Genomic DNA, 19,652 nt, shown 5'->3' on the forward strand with positions numbered 1-19,652 from the left:
TTGATCTCGGCATATTAGAGTGCAACTGGCTAAACACATGAAAGCACTTGGGCTTTTTTTGAAAAAAGTAAACCCCCATGTATTATTTAGTAACTGTCACAATGGGCCTGGCTGCAGATTGCCATAAAAACTTTTCCTCCTATTTTTTTAAAGGAACAGACAAACTGCAGACAATCCTCCACCCTTTGATGACATGCAGATCAGGACACATTCCTCTTCTGCCCTTCTCTAGAACTCCCATTTAAAGCCAATCCGATTCCAGATTCAAATTTATTTATCTTAAACTAATTTTGGAACAGACAGAACTGTAAACAGATGTAGTCTGGTTTTTAGCTTCAGGATCCAGCTTTCAAAGAATATGAGCAGCCACAGCCCTTAACTTCAACGGACACCGGAGCACCGTGTCCCAGTTAGGCTAGGCCATTCAGGTTGCTGCCCATGTTGTGTGTTAATTTGGTTCATTCCGTTTACAATTTCAAAGTTTAAAGAGAAAATCTACATTTTTTTCAAAGCTAATAATTAAAAGAAATGTCTGACTCATGCACTGACAAATTCCAACAGCTGTTCATTCTACACAAACTTGATTCACTAGGTCTGTGATTTTACTTTATTTTTTTTTTTTTTAACACCACCACATACAGTGGCAAGAGCTTAAAGAGCTGAGTGGCTGTATGTAACTGACACATACAGTTTTGAGCAAACTGGAGCCAACAGATTTCTAACGTGCTATTGCTAATTGCCATCAATCAACAGCAATGGGAAAGGTCCACTGGCCATTAAATATTCAAGTATTCCCTTTCTTCAAGTGTAACGGTCATTTTGATGAATTTTTATTTTCAAGGAGAGAGGCATCAGGTTGTTTTTATTTTTCACGTGTTCCCTGTCACCCATTTACCTTTAAAGACTCAACTTACACAGAAAGGAGGAGAAAAACAGGAAAATAATCCAAGCCTACCAGCCCTATTCAAGTCAACGAGAGTCTGGTTCCTTGTGTCATCATGGAGACTCTTTCCACTGTCTTGCTCCAACTGAATTTGTTTAATCCTCACAGTTTTGGTCACCATCTGGCTCATTTTGTTGTCTATGCAGAGACTGTATGACAGACTTCCATTCACCGCAATAGGAACTCTTTGCTGAGTGATTTGATAGCCAGCCTGTCAACAAAATTAGCTTTATACTTAAATAAAACATTCACTTTTCAGAAAGCAGCAGCATGGCCAAGTGCAAATATTATAGACTAAGAACAAAACTGAAAATGCAGCATCTCCCATAGTGACCTATATAAGAGGACAGAACACAAGCACATGTAAATTCAGAAGTTATTTTGCTTAGCTGGAAAGGAAGCAAGCTAGAAGAAGGGTCTAGAATTTGACATAACTGTGAGAAGCTGGAGGTCTGGAAAAAATAAGAGAGCTCCTCAATACAGGCAAGTGTTAGATACTATACTAATGCAGAAATAATCAATAATCAACTGCACAACCACTCGCCAAGGATGACATAAATTTCACTGATATTGCCTTGGGGCAGGAAATGGGCTAGTCCACCCCTGTGGTTCCTTGATCATGTTAAATCTTGTCTGAAGCCAGTTAACCGTACTTCCATCCCCAAACTGGGACTATCACTCATCCTTCCATCAGGCTGAATATCCCTCTCTGCCTGTTCAGAACTTTACTCGTTAGAGGGGAGGAGAGGGAGAAGGAAGGGGCGGGGGGCGGTGGAAATCAAGAAAATGAGAAAGCTCAATTTCATTAATATAGCAATTTAAAAGATAGACGCTGCAACCCCACATAAGGCACACAGCTGATAAATGCCACCTCATGCCTGGGACTCTACTCAAAGGGGAAACTGCTAGCCACAGAAGGGGCTGCCAGTGACAAGGTACTGGACTGACTGCAACGATGTAAAAATATAGAAGTAATATCAATTACTCTGTTGAGGTAGGGTCCCCATCTCTTCCTCCTTCCTAGCCTGCTTATGCCCCCAGTGGTGAGAATTAAAAAAAAGCCTGCCAGATGTTAATGAATTGGGAGGAGCATTTGTATATTTTGCAGGGAGGACGAGCTTACTCTAAAATGTAGAGATGGTGATGGTGCATTGGAATGGAGAATAATGGTCTGGCCCTGTGAACAGCTCAATTTCTATATGCAATGAAGTGCATGACCTTCTAGCCATAATCAGTATAAGAAAAATAAAATAACTGACTCTGTGCAGCCTATGCTAATCACACAGCTCTTCCCATCTCCTAAAACTTCTCATTAAAAGGATTTTTCTAAAGCCTGAAATAGTGAGTGACAATAAATAACAAGAATCCCATTTCCCATCCAAAGCCCCATTTTCAGGAGTAACAATAATCCCATTGTCAAACGACCTTAAGAGCTGGATTTATTTTATCTGTTCTATACAGCTCATTAGCCTAAACTCTGCATCTTATTACAGGGTTCCTGACTAGACTGTTTCACTATGAAATGCAGGTCAGGCAGTTTATTGTCAGTGCTGAAACTGCAGAAGTCAGCCAGTAGAAAGCCAGAATTACATGTTTCAAGCTAATAAAATGTGTCAGCATCTCCTTGACCAAATTTCCATGCTTATCTGACCAGAAGATCCTGTAACTCATGTCTGAAGACAATAGCAGCCCACTTGGTGCTGTACACACCTTCTTCCACCTCACTCTTCTCCTCTAAACACATGGATGCGGTTTCTTTCCTATGACATTATTCCATATAGCTTCTGTGCAGTAGACTGATAGCAGCAGATATCACAAGAATATGAGAGATTGTTTTCAGTTTAACAGCAGAAGCACCAAAGGTGGCTTGCAAACAAGTCTATGATGTTTTTGGTGTTTCTTTATGACGTGTGAACGAATTCTGAAAGTCATGTTTATTTCCTGCTATTTCACTTTTTTCTCCTTCAGGTCTGGAAATGGGCTTTAAGATAGTTTTACAAGTTAAAAGTATTGGCAATTCAAACTGCTAAGTTTGTGTTTCACATTCCCAGTAGCTCACTACAGAGCCCCCAACAAAAGGGCCTCTTAATGGCTCACAAATATTAGCAAAGCTATCCCCAGAAACCAAATCAGCAATTACATCAACTTCACAGAAGAGCCACAAGTTCCCAACCTAGAAGAAAACAGAACAGACATCTCTTCTGAGATGCAGGTCTCCAGTGGACAGCTATAACATAATTCTCTTTCTAAGGTGGGAAGCAATTGTATTTGAATATGTTTTGTGTAACTTCAAAATATTTCCAATGCCTGAAGAAAAGAGTGGGAGAGAAGGTAGTTTGGTTAATAATACAGCACCTCTACACATTAATTTGGGACCTGAGAAACCTCCCACTCTGCTTCTCTGGCTGTCTGGGACACCTCACCTAAAGAGAGAATAAACTAACATGCCTGACCTTTCTCAGATAAAACAGAAACAGATTTTTTTCTTTTAAGGCAGTCATCAGATCTTCACCCCAAAATCAGATGACGTAAAACTAGTGTCCTCCCTTTGACAGGTTACCATGAAACTGAATATTCAGAACAAACAAGCTGACAGCAAAAAAAAGAAAAAAAAAGTTTTAAATTAGAAAGGTTTAATTTCATTAAAATAGAAAAAAAGGCTCAAACACTGCTGCATCCTGTTGCAATGACGGAAGTCAGGTTCTTAAATGATGTCAGTATTTCCACACCCATACCAAATGCGGCAAAATGCATTTGATTTCCAGTGACACCTTCTACCAAATACGAAAGCTACCAACAAACCATACTGCAAAGACTCCGTTTTTCAGTTTTGTTTTTTTTTATTTATTTATTGGAACTACTGACTGAGAAAGTTTTAAAGGGAAATTAAATATTTTTAGGTCCCTAAGCACACACAGAAAAGACACTATTATGTTTGTACCACTGGAACCTGTGTTTGTTATACATTCACTTTAAATGAAGGACTATTATCAGACTGCTTTTACCCTAACAGACAATTAGTGCTAAACACCAGGAATGGAGAACTTCAGGGGCAAAGCAGCTCCAGCTCCCAATTCAATTACATTAAGCTACTGGAATCGTGCAGCTAAGCAAGGAGTCAGCAATCAGAGCAATCATATTCAATCAGTGAGCACCAGGGTACAGCTGCCTATTCATCAGGGCACAGCGCAGCATCCTGTTGGGGTGAGCAGAACACTGACTGAAAACAGAAAAAGCATCTCTTCACTCATCCCCTATTGCCATCCGTACTGCAGACTTGTCCTTTCCTACAGCTGTAAAGGGACCAGCTATACTGCATACTTACAGGCAGATCTGCATAGAAATAGTGTTTTCTGTCAAACAAGGACCTCTTGTTTATGCTGCAGTTGAGCGCCAGGCCTGTCATCACTGCTGCTTCTACACATCTCCTGTTGAGAACCTAAGGAACATGACACATGGTTTTGCTCACATACTCAGTATGTAACAAATGCCTCCCACACATTGCCTTATATGGAGCATATATTCAGTTTTGCTTGCCTTCAGTCACCATTATATGCTCTTTCCTTGTGTGGGTAGTTCTTATTCATCATCAAAAGTCGTGGTAGCTACAAATCTGCAAAGCTTTAAGATGAAAAAACAAGCCATTCAGACGTTTTGTCATGCCACATAAGGAGGTGCGCACTGTTCTGGCTTGCTACTTTTGCAAACATCCCAGTACTCGTTCACCCTCGAAGATTCAAAAGACAAATCATAGCAAATGATAATTGACTTGTAACCAGCTGTCAACTCATACAGGGAACTGGAAACACAGGGGATTTGCATTAGGGACTGCAGTGCCATTTAAGTAAAACACTTCAGAACACCTGTAACCACAGAACCACAGTGAATTCATGAGTATCTACACATAGATTTCAATCCTTTGCTTAACCAGGATGAAATTAAGCACACTTACATGGTTTGCTAAAACAGAACCAAAGAGACATCAGTTGACCCCATGGCTACAAGTATACATGCATTTCCAGAACCGAGGTAACCCATGGGATTAAGGTTCCTGCAGAATGCCACGTGATCTGAAGACCCAGCAAGGCCTTCGTGAAGAAATAAAGGAGTTAAATGCAGTTTCTCACCATGGACCCATCACTCTCAGTGCTACACCCTTCTATCTCCTCAGCAGGTCCAGGATCCAGAGGAGAAAGAAAATTCCACTCCAAAAAGTACTAACAAGCAATGTTTCAAAGTTATGTTTTTTTCAAACGTGCTCTCATTAATTTAACAGTTGGTTTAACTAGCATGAAATGGATAAAACTGAAAAGAAGAAAGACTGAATTTGTCTTAGTACAACTCTGACATGCTCATACTTACAGTATTTTGAAACAGGAACAGTTGTTTATCCATCTTATTCTGCACTGTACAGCTGCCAAGAAGTCAATTTCTAGCCAGACCATTAAAGGGGCACATTATGTAAAAGAATCTACATGACTTCATCTGCACTGACCAGAACATAAAAGGCTTAAATAACGTTTTCTTCAATGTTTCTGACAGTATTTACTTTTTATATTCTCCAGCCTGATTTCTGAAAACAGATTAAGCAGCTGTGCATTTCCCATCATCCCATGTCTTCAGCTGAAAAAGGAATCTCTTTGCTTTACTTGTCTAATATTTCAAAAATCAAAATAATAAGAGAAAATATGAGAAACTCTTCATGTAACAGAAACTTAAAAATTGCTTATACAGACAAGAAATTAAATATTTAAGACATTTAACGAGGAAACTTTCAGATCTTTAGTGTAGCTATATATGGCTAACTAGAACACAACATCTATTCGGGCATATTTTATTTATTAAAAAATTTAAAAGATACATAAAGCAAATTTTAAACTAGAAAAAAGGGAGAACGATTTCCCTTTGAAATACTGATCTGCAGCAAAATGAACGCAATTAGTCTTGACTGTAATTTAAAGTAAAATTGGTAACTACAAAATATTAATTTATTTTAGTATCATAGCTGCAGTTCATTATATAGTAGATGCTTCTGTTTTCAACAATTAAATGCTTCCAGACAGTACAGATACTTTTTTTTTTTTTACTGTTTAAGGAAGCTTGTAACAGTGCTAGTCAAACTGTTCAACGCTTAAAATATCATAATATTTCTAAATACACATGCAAAATTTTCTCCTACTAAAGCCTTATGGCATGATCCTGTTCAGCTTTACAAATTAGGGAGGACCATGCCAGTCAGCCCTTTAACAACTGGTCACCAGAAACTATTAAGGCTTCATAAGGACTGGGTAGACTCAAAAGACCACTGCACCAAGGAGCGAACTGGTGTCTTGCCACATTTCCTGAGAGTGCAGGGGTTGTGACTGATTGTAATCAGAGAACGATTAATGATTACACTACAACTACTGCCTTTGACCACTTGCTCTTCAATTTTTGTGTATCTTACTCATCGCCCTAAGGGATAACACTGTTTTGAGGTGAAGGAAGTAATTCCCACATACATACTACTTACACCAGTGAGAAGCTTTTGCACTACTGCTGATGAACCATTTTGGTGGCTCTGGGGAAAATCTGGCATAAAAATGTGAAGTATTGATTATTTTCTATGTAGTATTACTAAGCATTTAGATGACTGTAATGTGTATGTGTCCCCAGTGTACTGGGTCATACTAGCCAAATCATTGTATACGCACCATTCACTAGTACCACTCGCTGTGCTACTTCTTTATCAACATCCGTGGTGATAGAAGGCATTGCAAAGCAGATCTTTCCCACTATGGCATACTGAGATGTCTACCATGCCAATCTGCTTCCTCTGCCCTGTTTGACTCTTAAAAAAAAATAATCAGATGACCCTGTACTTCCTCAAAAATCAAAACTTATCTGTTTAATATTGCTCCATTTCTGAAGTGACTACTACTACCTACTCCAGTGATCAAGGCTGTGCGTATAAAGCAGAGTTGTTTAAGCAAACTACTACTTTTCCTTCAAACAAGCCTAGCTTTTCAAATAATCTGGAGTGATAAACATCAATTCAGTATGTGACACTTCCCATACTAATGACCTAGAATCGGTCCCCCAAGCTTGTTTATGCAGTAAGCTGTTATTAAGTTGACAGCTTTGACTAGCACCAAAAATTTAAATTGCTGGCTTGAACTGACAAGCTGCCAGTCTGGTATGTTAGCAAAGTGCTGGCCTTGAAAGAAAGCTATGTAGTTCCTGCAATAGCTATGGACAAAACAGAAGAGCCTATAAAGCCTTCTTAAATATTTCTGGTCTTCTAAAATGGAAGTCTCTCTCCTAGGTATTGATTTAAAGAAATTCCTAGAGAGCTATCAAAAAAGGAAATGTAAATTGTTTGTATTGGAAACTCATGAAAAACCTTAACGATGGCATCACAACACCAGCACCGTTTCCCTTGTAGCTATGCTATCCTGCTAGAGCACCATGGTAACTGAGCGCTAAAGGAATGAAAGAACAATCCAAGCAAGTTCTCTCTTTTTCTACTCATCTATTCTTTACGTCTCATTCACAAGTGGAAAGACTCCTTTTAAAAATTTATCATCTTTATTTGCAAGGTCAGTTTAGTCAAGACCTTGGTTTTAAATACAAGACTATTCAAGAGTTATACAAATCCATACACAATACCTTCAACGGCATACATTCCCACCAAAAGCAATTTTAAAATGTTTTTTTCTTTAACAGCAGGTTTACTTTTTGTATCAATATATTAAAGAAAGCTGGCTCCGTTTTAGGTGAAAATATATGTTTCTGTATTTAGTAAATGATCATTTTTACATTTTAAAGAGAGTAGGTACGCAGCTTCTTGTTTTGCTAATGAGTATTATATAGGATAAGTGGGGAAAAAGAAGAAGAAACGTCTAGATCTCTTTCCTGGAAGAAGTTTATTTTTGCTACCTTTAAAAAAAAAAAAAAAGTAATCTTTGCCATAACAGTGGCACCCAGGAAGCCTAAGTTATGGAACAAAATAGTCCTTGTACTAAACACAATAAAATCAAAATAATTCCTCAGAAATTTTAAAAGTTTTTTATTCTAGGTCACACATTTTAATAAAGTAGATTTCATATTAATTGGCTATCTTAAGACCTTCATTCCTACTTATAATCATGAAGAAATCAGCATTAATCAGATTACTACAGGACTGTTTATCTAAGAAACATTTAATTTTAGCTCCTTTTCATTCAGAATAACAGCTGGAAGAAGGAAGTAGTGCAATGTACTTAGCCAGCTCTCTGTAGACCAGATAGTAATCTTTAGAAACCTCAACAGATATACCTAATCATATTTCCTAATACTCCCATTTCTTATCACTCTGATTTTTATTTGCTTCCACTATCGGATATATTCAGTCTTACTATTCTTGCTGTATTAAAAGTACCAACTTGCTCCAATATATGGTTCTTGGAAGTACAATCATAAGTTAAACTTCAAAAAAACCTACTCTCATATCTACTTAGTCCAAATGTAATTGCAACTGTTCAGTCTCACACTGCAGATGAGTACTTCAACGCAGCTTTCTTCCTTGGCATCCTCCCCCACACACAGAAGGGTGTAACTGTCTTGTAGCTATGCGTGTACAGAATGTACACTACAATAAATGAAGAGCTAACCATTTCCCAAATGACCCACCTATTTCAATAGGTCTACAATCAGACCCCATCCCTCTAAGCATACAGTAAAAATTTAAAAAACAAGCCAACCTAAGTCTTGTCATTTGTTTGGTCTGCAAAGAGCCCACATGTTCCAAAAACAGGTCTCTAACTGCAGGTGAAATTTAAAAAGAAGGCCAGCTTCAGTTTAGGGTCTTCTGCGTTTCAGTCCAGCATCTACTTCACAGCATATTTCCTGCCCTAATATGAGCATTATGTTCTTATCCCTAAGGAAAGGGGCAAGAGAGTAGGGGAGGAAGCACCCGACATTTTAAATTAAGATCTTAGCTTAATAGAAAGAGATTCCAGCTTAAGAAAAGAGAAGAAAATGGCAACTGAGAAGCTGAAGCAGCAAGGGAAGATCTGGGGGTGGTAGCGGGGGCATTAAATATACTTTAATATATTTTGTAACTTTATCTTTCTGCAGTCTGGTACCGAAGACATATGCTGCTATATAAAACATACTATTATTCCTAACCTTGTCTGGTGGCAAAGTTGGCTTGTGGTGATGCAGCACACACTCATTCAAGTCATATCTTAAAGCCAGGCAACTCTGACATTTTAAGAAGTACCCAGCTCCCAAACACATTACTTTATGTGTACTCAAATAAGAGGGCACACTCTCTCGAAGCTGAAAAGCTAGTCTGAGAGCTCATATCACAAGGCTTAGAATTGGGGGAAGCATCTTCCAGTGTCAGTGATCATCAGAAATTTCAGCAGTAGTAGGGAGAAATACTGACCCCTGGGAGTAAGAAAAATGGAAAGGTATAATCAGATACAAAGCTATTTAAATACTGACCGACTTCTGGGTTTCTCAGCCCTTTGAGACAGGGGCTGCTAAAAAAAAACACAGAAGGAAAAATCTATTCAGACCACCGTGTGGGCAAAGTGCTCAGCGGTCTCAATGGAATAAATCTGTTTTCTGGGGTGGTAGGGAAGCAGCCAATCCACTGGCATTGCCCCAAACCAGTGATCTTCATGTCTCAGATCCCATCACCAGCAGCTAAAACCAAATAAACTTCTACCATGCAGAACCAGTTCCAAGCAGGAGCACCCAAAGGCAAGACAGAACAACGCAATGGCGGTACAATGGTTCATGATATCCATAATCAAACACTGTGTTTCTATGGTGCTCCCATCAAGAAGTCCAGTATCTCTCTAACATCCATGCCTTCCCAGTCAACAGCACAGTCTTCTGCACCTGCCATATGGCTTTTTTCGATCTGTCATATGGATGTTCCCTCTCTTACGCCAGTTGAAATTTAAACCATTGCTAATGATACCTGATCCAGAACAAGTTAAATACAGGAAGATCCAGTGAAAACACTTCACTGCTTCTGGAGGTAGGGGACTGAGCAATGGCTAAAACCTAAGTTACAGAATGTGATCAAAGTCAAAGTCAACCAGAGCTTTGAGGTGGACCTTCTCAGACCTTTCTTCCTACACTGAGCTCCACAAAAAAAAGGCTAAAAAAGGCTTTTAAATATCAATAACATCTGCCTTCTTCAATATAACCTAGATTGTTTAACTTGTTAAATAGAGAAAATTCAGAGCACTTAGGACAGAACAGAGTTCATAAACCAACCCCTGCCCTGTTTATCCCTGCAGATGGTCCTTTACTTGTAGGCGTGGTGAGGGCCAGCTCTGTGGTTTCCGAGTTGTTACAAATTCTGACCTTTGATACACATTGACTGCCATTTTCTATCATTTCTGTCTTGGCTATCTGTCCTCTGCTCCTTCTTGCAATCTTTGTGTGTCTGAGAGCCCACACTAAACACACTAAAACCCCCCAGCCCTTTGCTCTGACTCCCTCATCCCTTTTTCCTCCATTTGCTGTCTCCTGAAACATGCTTATTTGCTCCCCAAAGAGGTAGCCATCTTTCCCTCCAGCCTGACCTAGATCTCTTAAGAGAGCACAACATACAAATTGAGAGTAAACCAGAAGTGGTCTATCACACACAGAGACAAGGATATACTAATTCAGGAAAACAATAGGCGACATAATGCAACAACCTTTGCAAAAAGCTATTAAGAAAGCAAACTAAAATTCTGTTGTTTTTAACAAAGTTGTTCTGGAACAGCAGAAGCAACAAAGACTAATTTCCTATAAATAATTGCCCTAGTTTGTTTTACCTAAGCAGTGACCTCAACACTCTCTCATGATTCCCGCATCATCTCCCCATTTCATCAAACATCCCAAATTGAGTATAAAGTGTCACAAATATCTGAATAGCAGCAGCGCAAACAAAGCTGAGATCAGTGGGGAGAAGAGACTCAATCACTCATTTCCTCTTCATGTGCTTGCTAATACTTTCACAAAAACCTCTACAAACCTAAAATTTTTTGAGGCAAATTTGGCTGAACTTGGCAGTGAAATTGCAAAACTAGCATTTCTGTACAGAAAACAGCGGCAAAATCTGCACATGTAACTAATAAACACCAGTTGCAGAATCCTCTCAAAATCAAATACACAGTCATAATATATTTAAGGTGGTAAGGTGGCTGATAATCAGAGAGAACACAAAGAAAGAAATTAATTACCTCAGGAACCAATTACAGCCTAATTGCACCAAGGTAATTTTCAAACAAAATACATACACCTGACAGTTACGCAACATTACACACAAGACAGCTAACTATGAAGAGAACAAAGATCCAGTCTACAACTATCTGTCATTAATGTTGGACAATGTTTCCTAAATACCTTTCAATGAAAAAACTCTTCAAAGAAAAAATTAAGAAGAACAAAGAAGCAAGATGTCAGTTTGCAAAGTTAAAATGCTAAGAAATTGGTAGAACCATGATTGTTACAGAAACTTTTGCTTAACAGAGCACTGCTTTCATACACATATATACAATATACTACCTTGGATTTCCTCAAAGGGAGTCACCTGGAACCAGACTGTTTGTCTACATACTGAGAGAAAATTAAATCAAACACTTAAGGATGCCAGAGTAAATGAAGTGACGGGTAACAGAAGTAGTAAAAATTTGTCCCAGAAAGTCCACTCACAGTTCGAACTTTAAAGGAATTCCCAGCCCACTGAGAAAAACTACTGCAAAAAGCTAATGTGTGTTTCAGCAGCCATTTCAGACTGAATCCAGAAAGAGGGGACACCGATCTGTCTAGTTGTCATGTAATGGTTGTGCTGTCCAAAAGTATCAAAGATGGCACAGTAACTGCAGTAACAGAACTGTGTGAAAGAAAGGAAACAAGATACTGCAAATCCCTGCTCCCCACTAAGAAGTAGAAAAATACCTGTATAAAGCAAAAGGTAAAGCAATAAAAAAACCAACACAAAAGGAGATAAGAGAAAATACATAGATAACATCACTGATGCATTGAAGGATCTACTGAAATAGGTGATAGCAAGATGTTTTATCAACTCAGTGGCATTCCAACTGGTAAGTTTACATCAGCCAGAGGGACCTGTTAAGGATGAAGAGGGAAGCCAACAAGAACAACAAAAAGAAAGAGAGCTCAACAGGTAGCACAATTACTAAGGTGCTAAGGAAACAAAGCCCTACAGGAATTGTTAGCCTTGACAAAAAGATTAAAACACCCAGAATGAGTGTCAGAACTTTTCACAAATGAACAAGACATAGCAAAAAGCAAGAGAAAACCTTGCAGGGGACTCCTTCAAAGCTTGAGAGAAGAGCAACAAATGTCACCAAATACTTCAAAGCACAAAAGCAGAGGTGTCTCCAGAAAAATGGCATCTACAGTTAAGTATGAAATAAAGTTGAGCTAAGCAACTGCAGTAACTGAGGAAGTAGAACACTTCTCAGACCCCAGTGAAGGAGATTATTTCCACAGGTAACCCTGGGGCTGTCAATGATCCTATGAAAGAGAAAGAAATAGAATGAGGAACAACCCCCACCATAACCCAGCCCTGAAAGTCGCCTGAAGCAGGCCTCCCTCATCTTTCAAAGACCTCTCCTGACCAGTACAACAGCATTGAACTGATTAACAGCTTGAAATTATGTAGGCAGGCTTTAATCCATCATGCACTCAGAAATTTAAGGGTCTGTGAACTGCAAACGCATTCTCAGCGAGCAAGGGTTTGAAAGCATATTTCACTCCCCTAGTTTTTTTCTAAATTATGTGGGATTTTCTTTTTAAAGGCTTACTGGACTGCAAGTCCAGCAAGCTGGGACTGTGTGAGCAACAAAACACTGTTAACCACTGATGATACAATGATGTTGCAAACCCAAATATTATCAGGGAAGAAAGGACTGCAACAGAAAGGTACCATCAATTTCTAAGAAAATATCTCCTTTTTTCCCCTAAGTACAATTATTACAGTTTTACTGAAAGAAGTAACAAGCAGTTAAAGTGAACCTAGACATAAGTAAATGGTTTAAAACAAGCATGAACTCACTTTTTCCTTCAGGTACTGCCACCAATTTATTTTTAGAGGAGAGCTCATGGATACAACAACCCAGGCATCACATGGTTTCAAAGAAAAGAAGAAAATGTATATAATGGAAGCTAAATCAACATGCATACAAAAATCAGAAGATTGCCCAGTTCCCCAAGAAAGGTGCATGCAATTAAAAATGTAGTTATCAAAAATCAAGCTAAGAAGCAGTATTTTTTCAAAGCAAAATAGTACAAGAAGGGAGTAAATTCATATGCGTGCCAGCAGCAATGTCAAAACAAAACTGAAATCACAAGTTGGTAAAGCAGCTGTTGCAATTACCAGATTTAACAGGCACAGGATATCAAAAAATCTAGTTGCAAGCTGCAAAGTATAAATTCTGGTCTCAAATGCTGTTTCTGTTCCAATATGTAGAGCTGACAGACAGATGCACCAAAATCTCACACAAACCTCTCAGTGCCTTTGAAAGCAAATGCATCAGGTAAATTCCGTATATTAATAACATCTAAAATTCATCATAAAGTCTGATGTCTATCACCCAAGACATCTGGAAAAGCACTGGGTATCTGCCACTGCCAAGGATGGATGCAGTGTCAATATAGGGAGGGGAACTAAAGCACCCTCTACATCCCCAAACTGGGTATTGACCCTGTCACATCCTTGGGCAGCCATCTCAACAGCGCAGCACTGCAGGGTGGGGAAGGCAATAGCATGAAACACGTGCTCTCTGGTACTGCGCAGTGTTGCAGTGACATTCCTCAGCTTTGGAGAAGTCAGAGTGTGGAGTTTAAGTTGCCAGTGGTGCAATACCAAAAGGAACAAGGGCTAATAGTGGTTCTATCCCTGCTTTCTTCCATGAAAAGGCGTATTTAGTTGCCTGACTGTCATTATACAGGTGAGAGAAGATACAGTAGGACCCAAAAGCTTCCTCCTAACGCTATTTACAGAGGGAAAACTAAAGGAGCTTAAAACAAGAGGATATGAAAATCTCAGCACAGGACAGCAGCAATGAGTGAGTTGTCAAGCCCTCAAGGATGTCCAGTGGATCAGGAAAAAAATGTATATTCAGAAAAAATCACACATCTCACATGATATTCTATAGCAATGTTCAACACAGATCTTACTCTATTTCTTGACATCAGAAGATATTTATCTTTTCTTCATTAGAAAGAGAGCTTGGTCATGACCAAGTGTTTCCAAAAACTCTATCTTAAAAAAAGACAAAGCAGATGCTGTTCACACTGTGAAAAGAATGAAATTCAAATACATGAGAAGGTGCCAAAAATTTCAAAACACTTAAGACTGTAGGGCTAACATTCATTCAAATCTTATTAATTTAAACCTTGGTTATGTCAATCCTAGATTATTTCTTAGTACACTTGCCAACAAAGAAACAGGATCAGGCTTTCACTTTAGTCATGCAGGAGACAAACATAAAACGTGCATCTTCTTGTGTGATTAGCAACAAAGACTGTAAGCACAGACAAAAAGGTTTCAGCCTTTAGCTACTAGATCTACCATCTTATTTCTGTGGCTGAGCTATAATTAACCTTTAGTCAGCCACCTCAATCATGAGAATAGATAATCATGGATTCTCTTTCTGTGAGCCTAGTCTTATCTTTATAAACCTTTATAAAGATTCTCAGAATTTTCAAAGAGGATAAATCAGACTGGGAGTGCAACCACCTTTACGGATCCTCAGAAGAATTTTACATCAATCTGCAGGTATGACGCACTATATGCCACCACGTGTAGTGTAAAACTTTCTTTATAACAGGTCCTCTAAAGACACCAAGCTAACATCATTGCCAAGTCCATTCACCAGGTAAAAAAAACAGGCCTTTGCACATTTCATTACATGAAATGTAATGTATGTAGTCATGTAGTCCCCAAGAAAGGAGATCCTTACAGTAATTTGAGTAAGATGCTCTCCAGTCTAGTGGTGTGGGGCTCCATCACCAAACGGCACAAAAAGTGTGCAGAGTAGCATGGGATGCGCTGTCCAGTCTCACTACTTCTAAATCTACTTTTTTAATCAAAGCTTTGCCACACCATTTTTTCTGTCTTATGCTAAACAGGAGTGCACCTGCATAGCTGTTCCTGCCTGTAGCTGTCTCTCAGAGGCACATTATGAGAGCAGCACAGTGAAATGGCCACGACACTAACACTGTGATGGTCCTCCTAAGGTCTACTTGCAGCAGAAGCATAAAATAAGCTGTATGACAGTACAGGAAGAAAATATAAAGAGGAAAGATGGAGGATGGTTAAACACATTCTTCTCGATTCCCCTCTCCTGCGCAGAGCACAGCAAAGGCTCACACCCATATTCATTAGTGACCCACAAATGTACAGCAACCAGAAAAGCTCCCTTTAGCACCATTCTTTCCGGTCTCATTGTGAAGCAGCAAATACTAGCATGGTTGTCTATCACAACCATCTCATGGTCCCACTGTAAATGTAAATCCCTGTGACATTGAAAACTGCCCCTACAGTTCTCCGTTCATAGCAGCAGTTATTCTCTGCTACAGACAGCACAACTACTGTATTAAAACTTTGCTCCTAGTTTTTTAATTTCTCAACAAAAGAGAGTCGAAAGGAAAGGCCAAATATTTACCTTCTAAAGAGACTTATTATGCAATAATCTTAACATCTGTTACAATGTTTTGGTGGGGTTTTTTACATATAGTTGGAAATTTTCAAAAACTACCTTCTGTCTTTAAAAATCCACCAAAATCCAATTCTACTTCAGATACCATTGCCATATACAAACACATATAATTATTTCAAGAAAATAAGCCCAACTGTTTGATTCCAGAACAAACATTGGTCTCTAACATTAATTCCTGTGCAGCAAGTACAACAGGAAAATAAAGCTATTACTACTGACTGGATTTTGTATCACATTCTAACATGCAAGAACATGTATTTTGTAACATTCACTTTCAACTCTATTTTTACCAGTACTACAGTGAGAAAAATCTTTCTTCTCTTTGTATAGATAAAAGCAGCTGGTAGAAGCTAACATAGCATCACTACTTTTAAATTAACCTAACCATCCTGCTTTTTGCTTCTCAGGTGCAGTTATATTCTCTGCCAAAGCCCACATGTACTGGCGTTTTCTCACAAAGGTCATATCAAGCCTCATTTGTAAAGCACTTTAACAGAGGAAAAAGCCAAAAAATCCCCCCAGATAAATAGTAACATACATAAAAATGAAACTCTTCATAAATACTCGTTTTGTTCATTCAAGAACAGTTTTTCTACTTGACTGAAGATAAGCATTAGACGATTTACCAGGATTTCTATGCATTAACAGAACGTTAAGTAGAAGGTCTAAAACCAAAATCTTGAACCATTTTAAATTTTGTGACTATTAACTCCCTAACTTAGCCCTGCCCCAAATGAAAGGAACTCATTTTCCATGTTTAAGTCTAACTAGATTCTTCTAAAACCAAACGATTGCATAAGATTCCCATTCTCTCTGAAATGTTTTCAAAATTTCCATATAGTTAGATCTGAAACTCAGCCCTGAGTTGCCACTGAGACCAGAGTGAAGTCCAAATTTTATCAGCATCGAAACTTCACTTCCTTAGGTTTCAACACCTTTGCAAATACAGAATGAATACATTAACTCACTTCTCTTTTTAAGGATCACATGGCATATATCGAGACCCTAGAAATCGAGCCATAAGTTAATTCTCAATTTCAGAATATTATTTAAGGCTGTATTATGGTGATGAAAAGCTTCCAATAGATTAAAAAATATATCTGCAACTGGAATTCAGACCTCCACTCTAATAAATATACTCAGTGAAACAGTTTTGCATTAAATAATTTGACCCCATTATAGTCTCTGCATGCTTGTTGCATGAGGCAATGCTGTCTATTCAATATTTATTTTCACTGTATAGTAAGAGCTTATGTTATACTTTTTTAACTATTATTTTTATATTAAACTTAAGATCCCCAGAGAATTCTACAGCAGTACTGTCACAGTCATCACAAACTTATAACTAAGCTGTGACTTCAAAAATTTATTACATTGTCACTAATAAATCCCATTGCTAAGTGCTAGCTAGCTATTACGACTTATTAGTCCACGATGTCTCACTAATTTTTTTTTTTAAATAATTGTTTTGCTCTGGAAATAGGAATAGTTGACACTTTCCTAAATCAGAGACTTTCTACTTAGGAAGCAAAGTACCTCCATAGCAAGTCATTCCAAATGGCAAATGACAGCTACAGAAACAAACATACGGCGAAGTAACATCAAATGGCCACTCGGAAATCTAAGATGTTCTTTTCTGATAGGATTTTAATTATCTCTCATATTTAAAGAATTTCCTGTGTGGCATACTAACCAAATACACCCACTCTGGCCTCAGAGAAATGCTGCGATTCATTCAGTATGTTGAAGAGAGACACTCCTTATTTTTTTCCTTTGCAGAGGATATCAAGTATCTATCTGTAGTGATAACTAGAGAGTGACTAAACTGAAAAGAAACAGTACTAGGCATCTCATGTTATCAAACAACAGGAAAATAGATCAATATGTAAAAGTAGTTCCCTAGTCAAATCTCGGGAAGAACAAAATATTAGAAACATACTCAAAGTTGTCTGACATTAATTCTGATATAAATTAAGTCGAAGCATAACTTACTGGTAAAGTTCCTGGTAAAGAAGCATCAAAGAAAGATACCAAAGAGTTAGGAGCTGCTGCAAACTGGACTTGGGAACCAGAGAAAAGCTTTGAGTTGGAACTGATCTGTGCATGAATTTCCAGACCCACAACTGGTACCCATGGAGCAAGACTGAAAAGGAAAGAGAAGGGAAATGCAATTTAAATACAGATGACATTAAACCCCGTAAACATCTAAAAAGACAAGAATTAAGAACTTTTAATTTACTCTTTTAACAAAAATTAAAGTGTAATTGTAAAAAAATTGTAAATGAGGTTGTAAATATATCTAGAGAGTAATGGCAAAGTTGTGCTGCAATACTGGAGAACCGAGACTAATTGACAATATATACGGAGGGGTCTGTATGGCAAAGTGTCTTCATTATATACAGAAAACAATGCCGTAAAAAATAAATGTAATGGTCTGAAACTTAATTTTTCCTTACATGAGAAATCTTAGAGAAATTAATGAGGCAAACTTGCATGCTGGATGAACCCTAATTTGGTACCTCATGAAAATCACAAAATCATCATAAATATCAATTACTTCTCAGGTAGTTTGATAAATCTCCAGCAGACAGGTGGCATAATAAATTATATATTCTTTGTCAGCTAGTCACTTGCATGCTGGGAAAGGTGGCTCCCCAGAGCAATGTTAGGAGCACATTAGCATAAACATTAGTAATCTGGTAATAGAGAAATCATCATTTCAACTAGAGAGCTACTGCTCTCTGAACATACTCCACAGAATAAAGCTTCTCCATATCATCTAAAAAGTAATTGCAATTCTCACATCCATAACCTTTATATGGACAAGAGAAAAAGGTCACCTTTACAGTATGAATTGCTTGACAGTTTCTGTAAGTAATTATCTGGCCTTGTACAAATGAAGTGGCACAAATAATATTTCAGTGATGAAATCACATTTCTATGGCAGAATACTTCAGCAGTATAAGTACCCAGATAGCTATACGAGATAAGAGAGCCATGGAAAAACATCAAACAAATATATCAAGTACAGTGTTCCTTCTAAAGGTGAACATAATAACATTGCCAAGATTTCAGTTCTCTGTCTGCTGTCCAACATCTGAGGACATCCCTACAAACACCAAACTAGTGAAGCAGATGCCATTTATATTGCTGCTTTAGGAAGAATAATATTATCATAAAAGATTAAGGTTCAGATGTTTAAAGGAGCTAATACATTTTCTTTTACTGAAACATAACATTTTCTTTGGTATTTTCAACTATTCACAAAAATTCCTCAAGGTTTAGAAAAAAAAGTTTTAATTTTGGAGGCCAATTTATTTCATTGTTTCCTGCATTCTTTAGAAATGCATCCTCGTTGCATCATGGCATTAAAAATTATATCAGGCTTTGCTTAACCAGTGTGTTGTTGGCTTACACTCAGATAAAAAGATATGTGCATCAGTCAGTCCTCGATTCCTACTAACAATACCGAGGAGAAGCCTGGAGTTTCTTGCCATGTTTCTTCAAGGTTTATGTTTGTGTCTCTAAAGAATCAGCGGCATATTTCTGCCCCTGTCTGCATAACTTCACTTAGGTGATCAGTTGTGCAGAGAGAAAGCCGAACCTCACCAGAGAACAGGAAAGCTTGTACAGGCCATAACTTTCAGTTTCACGTTTCTCCACTGGAAGAGAAAGCTTCCTTTGGACCAGAACAACCCTTCAAAACATACTGTGCAAAATTGGTACAGCCCTTGCTGTTTATACTCTGAACATGTGAAAGCTAACGGTTTCCGATTTGCTTGCGTTGTGTGGGAATCTTACCACAGCCAAACGTGTCAAAGGGACAACAGCCGTACTGCGAAGACAAATACCGTTTGGGGGGTTTTGGGGTGTGTGCGAGATAAATGCGTGCTCAGAAGGTGCTGCCAGCCATCAGCAAGCTGTAGATGCCTTACAGCACTCAGAAGATGGTATTTAAAGCGGGCCCTGCTGCTACCGCCTCGCGATCT

At 38.3% G+C, this 19,652-nt stretch overlaps 1 protein-coding gene across 1 annotated transcript in view; it reads right to left on the reverse strand.

The window, feature by feature from the left end:
- GATB (glutamyl-tRNA(Gln) amidotransferase, subunit B) overlaps positions 1-19,652 on the reverse strand; it is a 163,829-nt gene that overhangs the window by 25,720 nt on the left and 118,457 nt on the right. The window contains exons 2-5 of the mRNA XM_009329839.1: positions 18,415-18,475; positions 17,656-17,806; positions 4,269-4,382; positions 929-1,154 (exon numbers count right to left, since the gene is read on the reverse strand). Of these exons, the coding sequence (XP_009328114.1) occupies positions 929-1,154; positions 4,269-4,382; positions 17,656-17,806; positions 18,415-18,475 (552 nt within the window). The remainder of the gene's footprint in view (positions 1-928; positions 1,155-4,268; positions 4,383-17,655; positions 17,807-18,414; positions 18,476-19,652) is intronic.

Source organism: Pygoscelis adeliae, unplaced genomic scaffold, assembly GCF_000699105.1.
Source record: "Pygoscelis adeliae isolate BGI_AS28 unplaced genomic scaffold, ASM69910v1 Scaffold67, whole genome shotgun sequence".
Taxonomy (NCBI): domain Eukaryota; kingdom Metazoa; phylum Chordata; class Aves; order Sphenisciformes; family Spheniscidae; genus Pygoscelis; species Pygoscelis adeliae.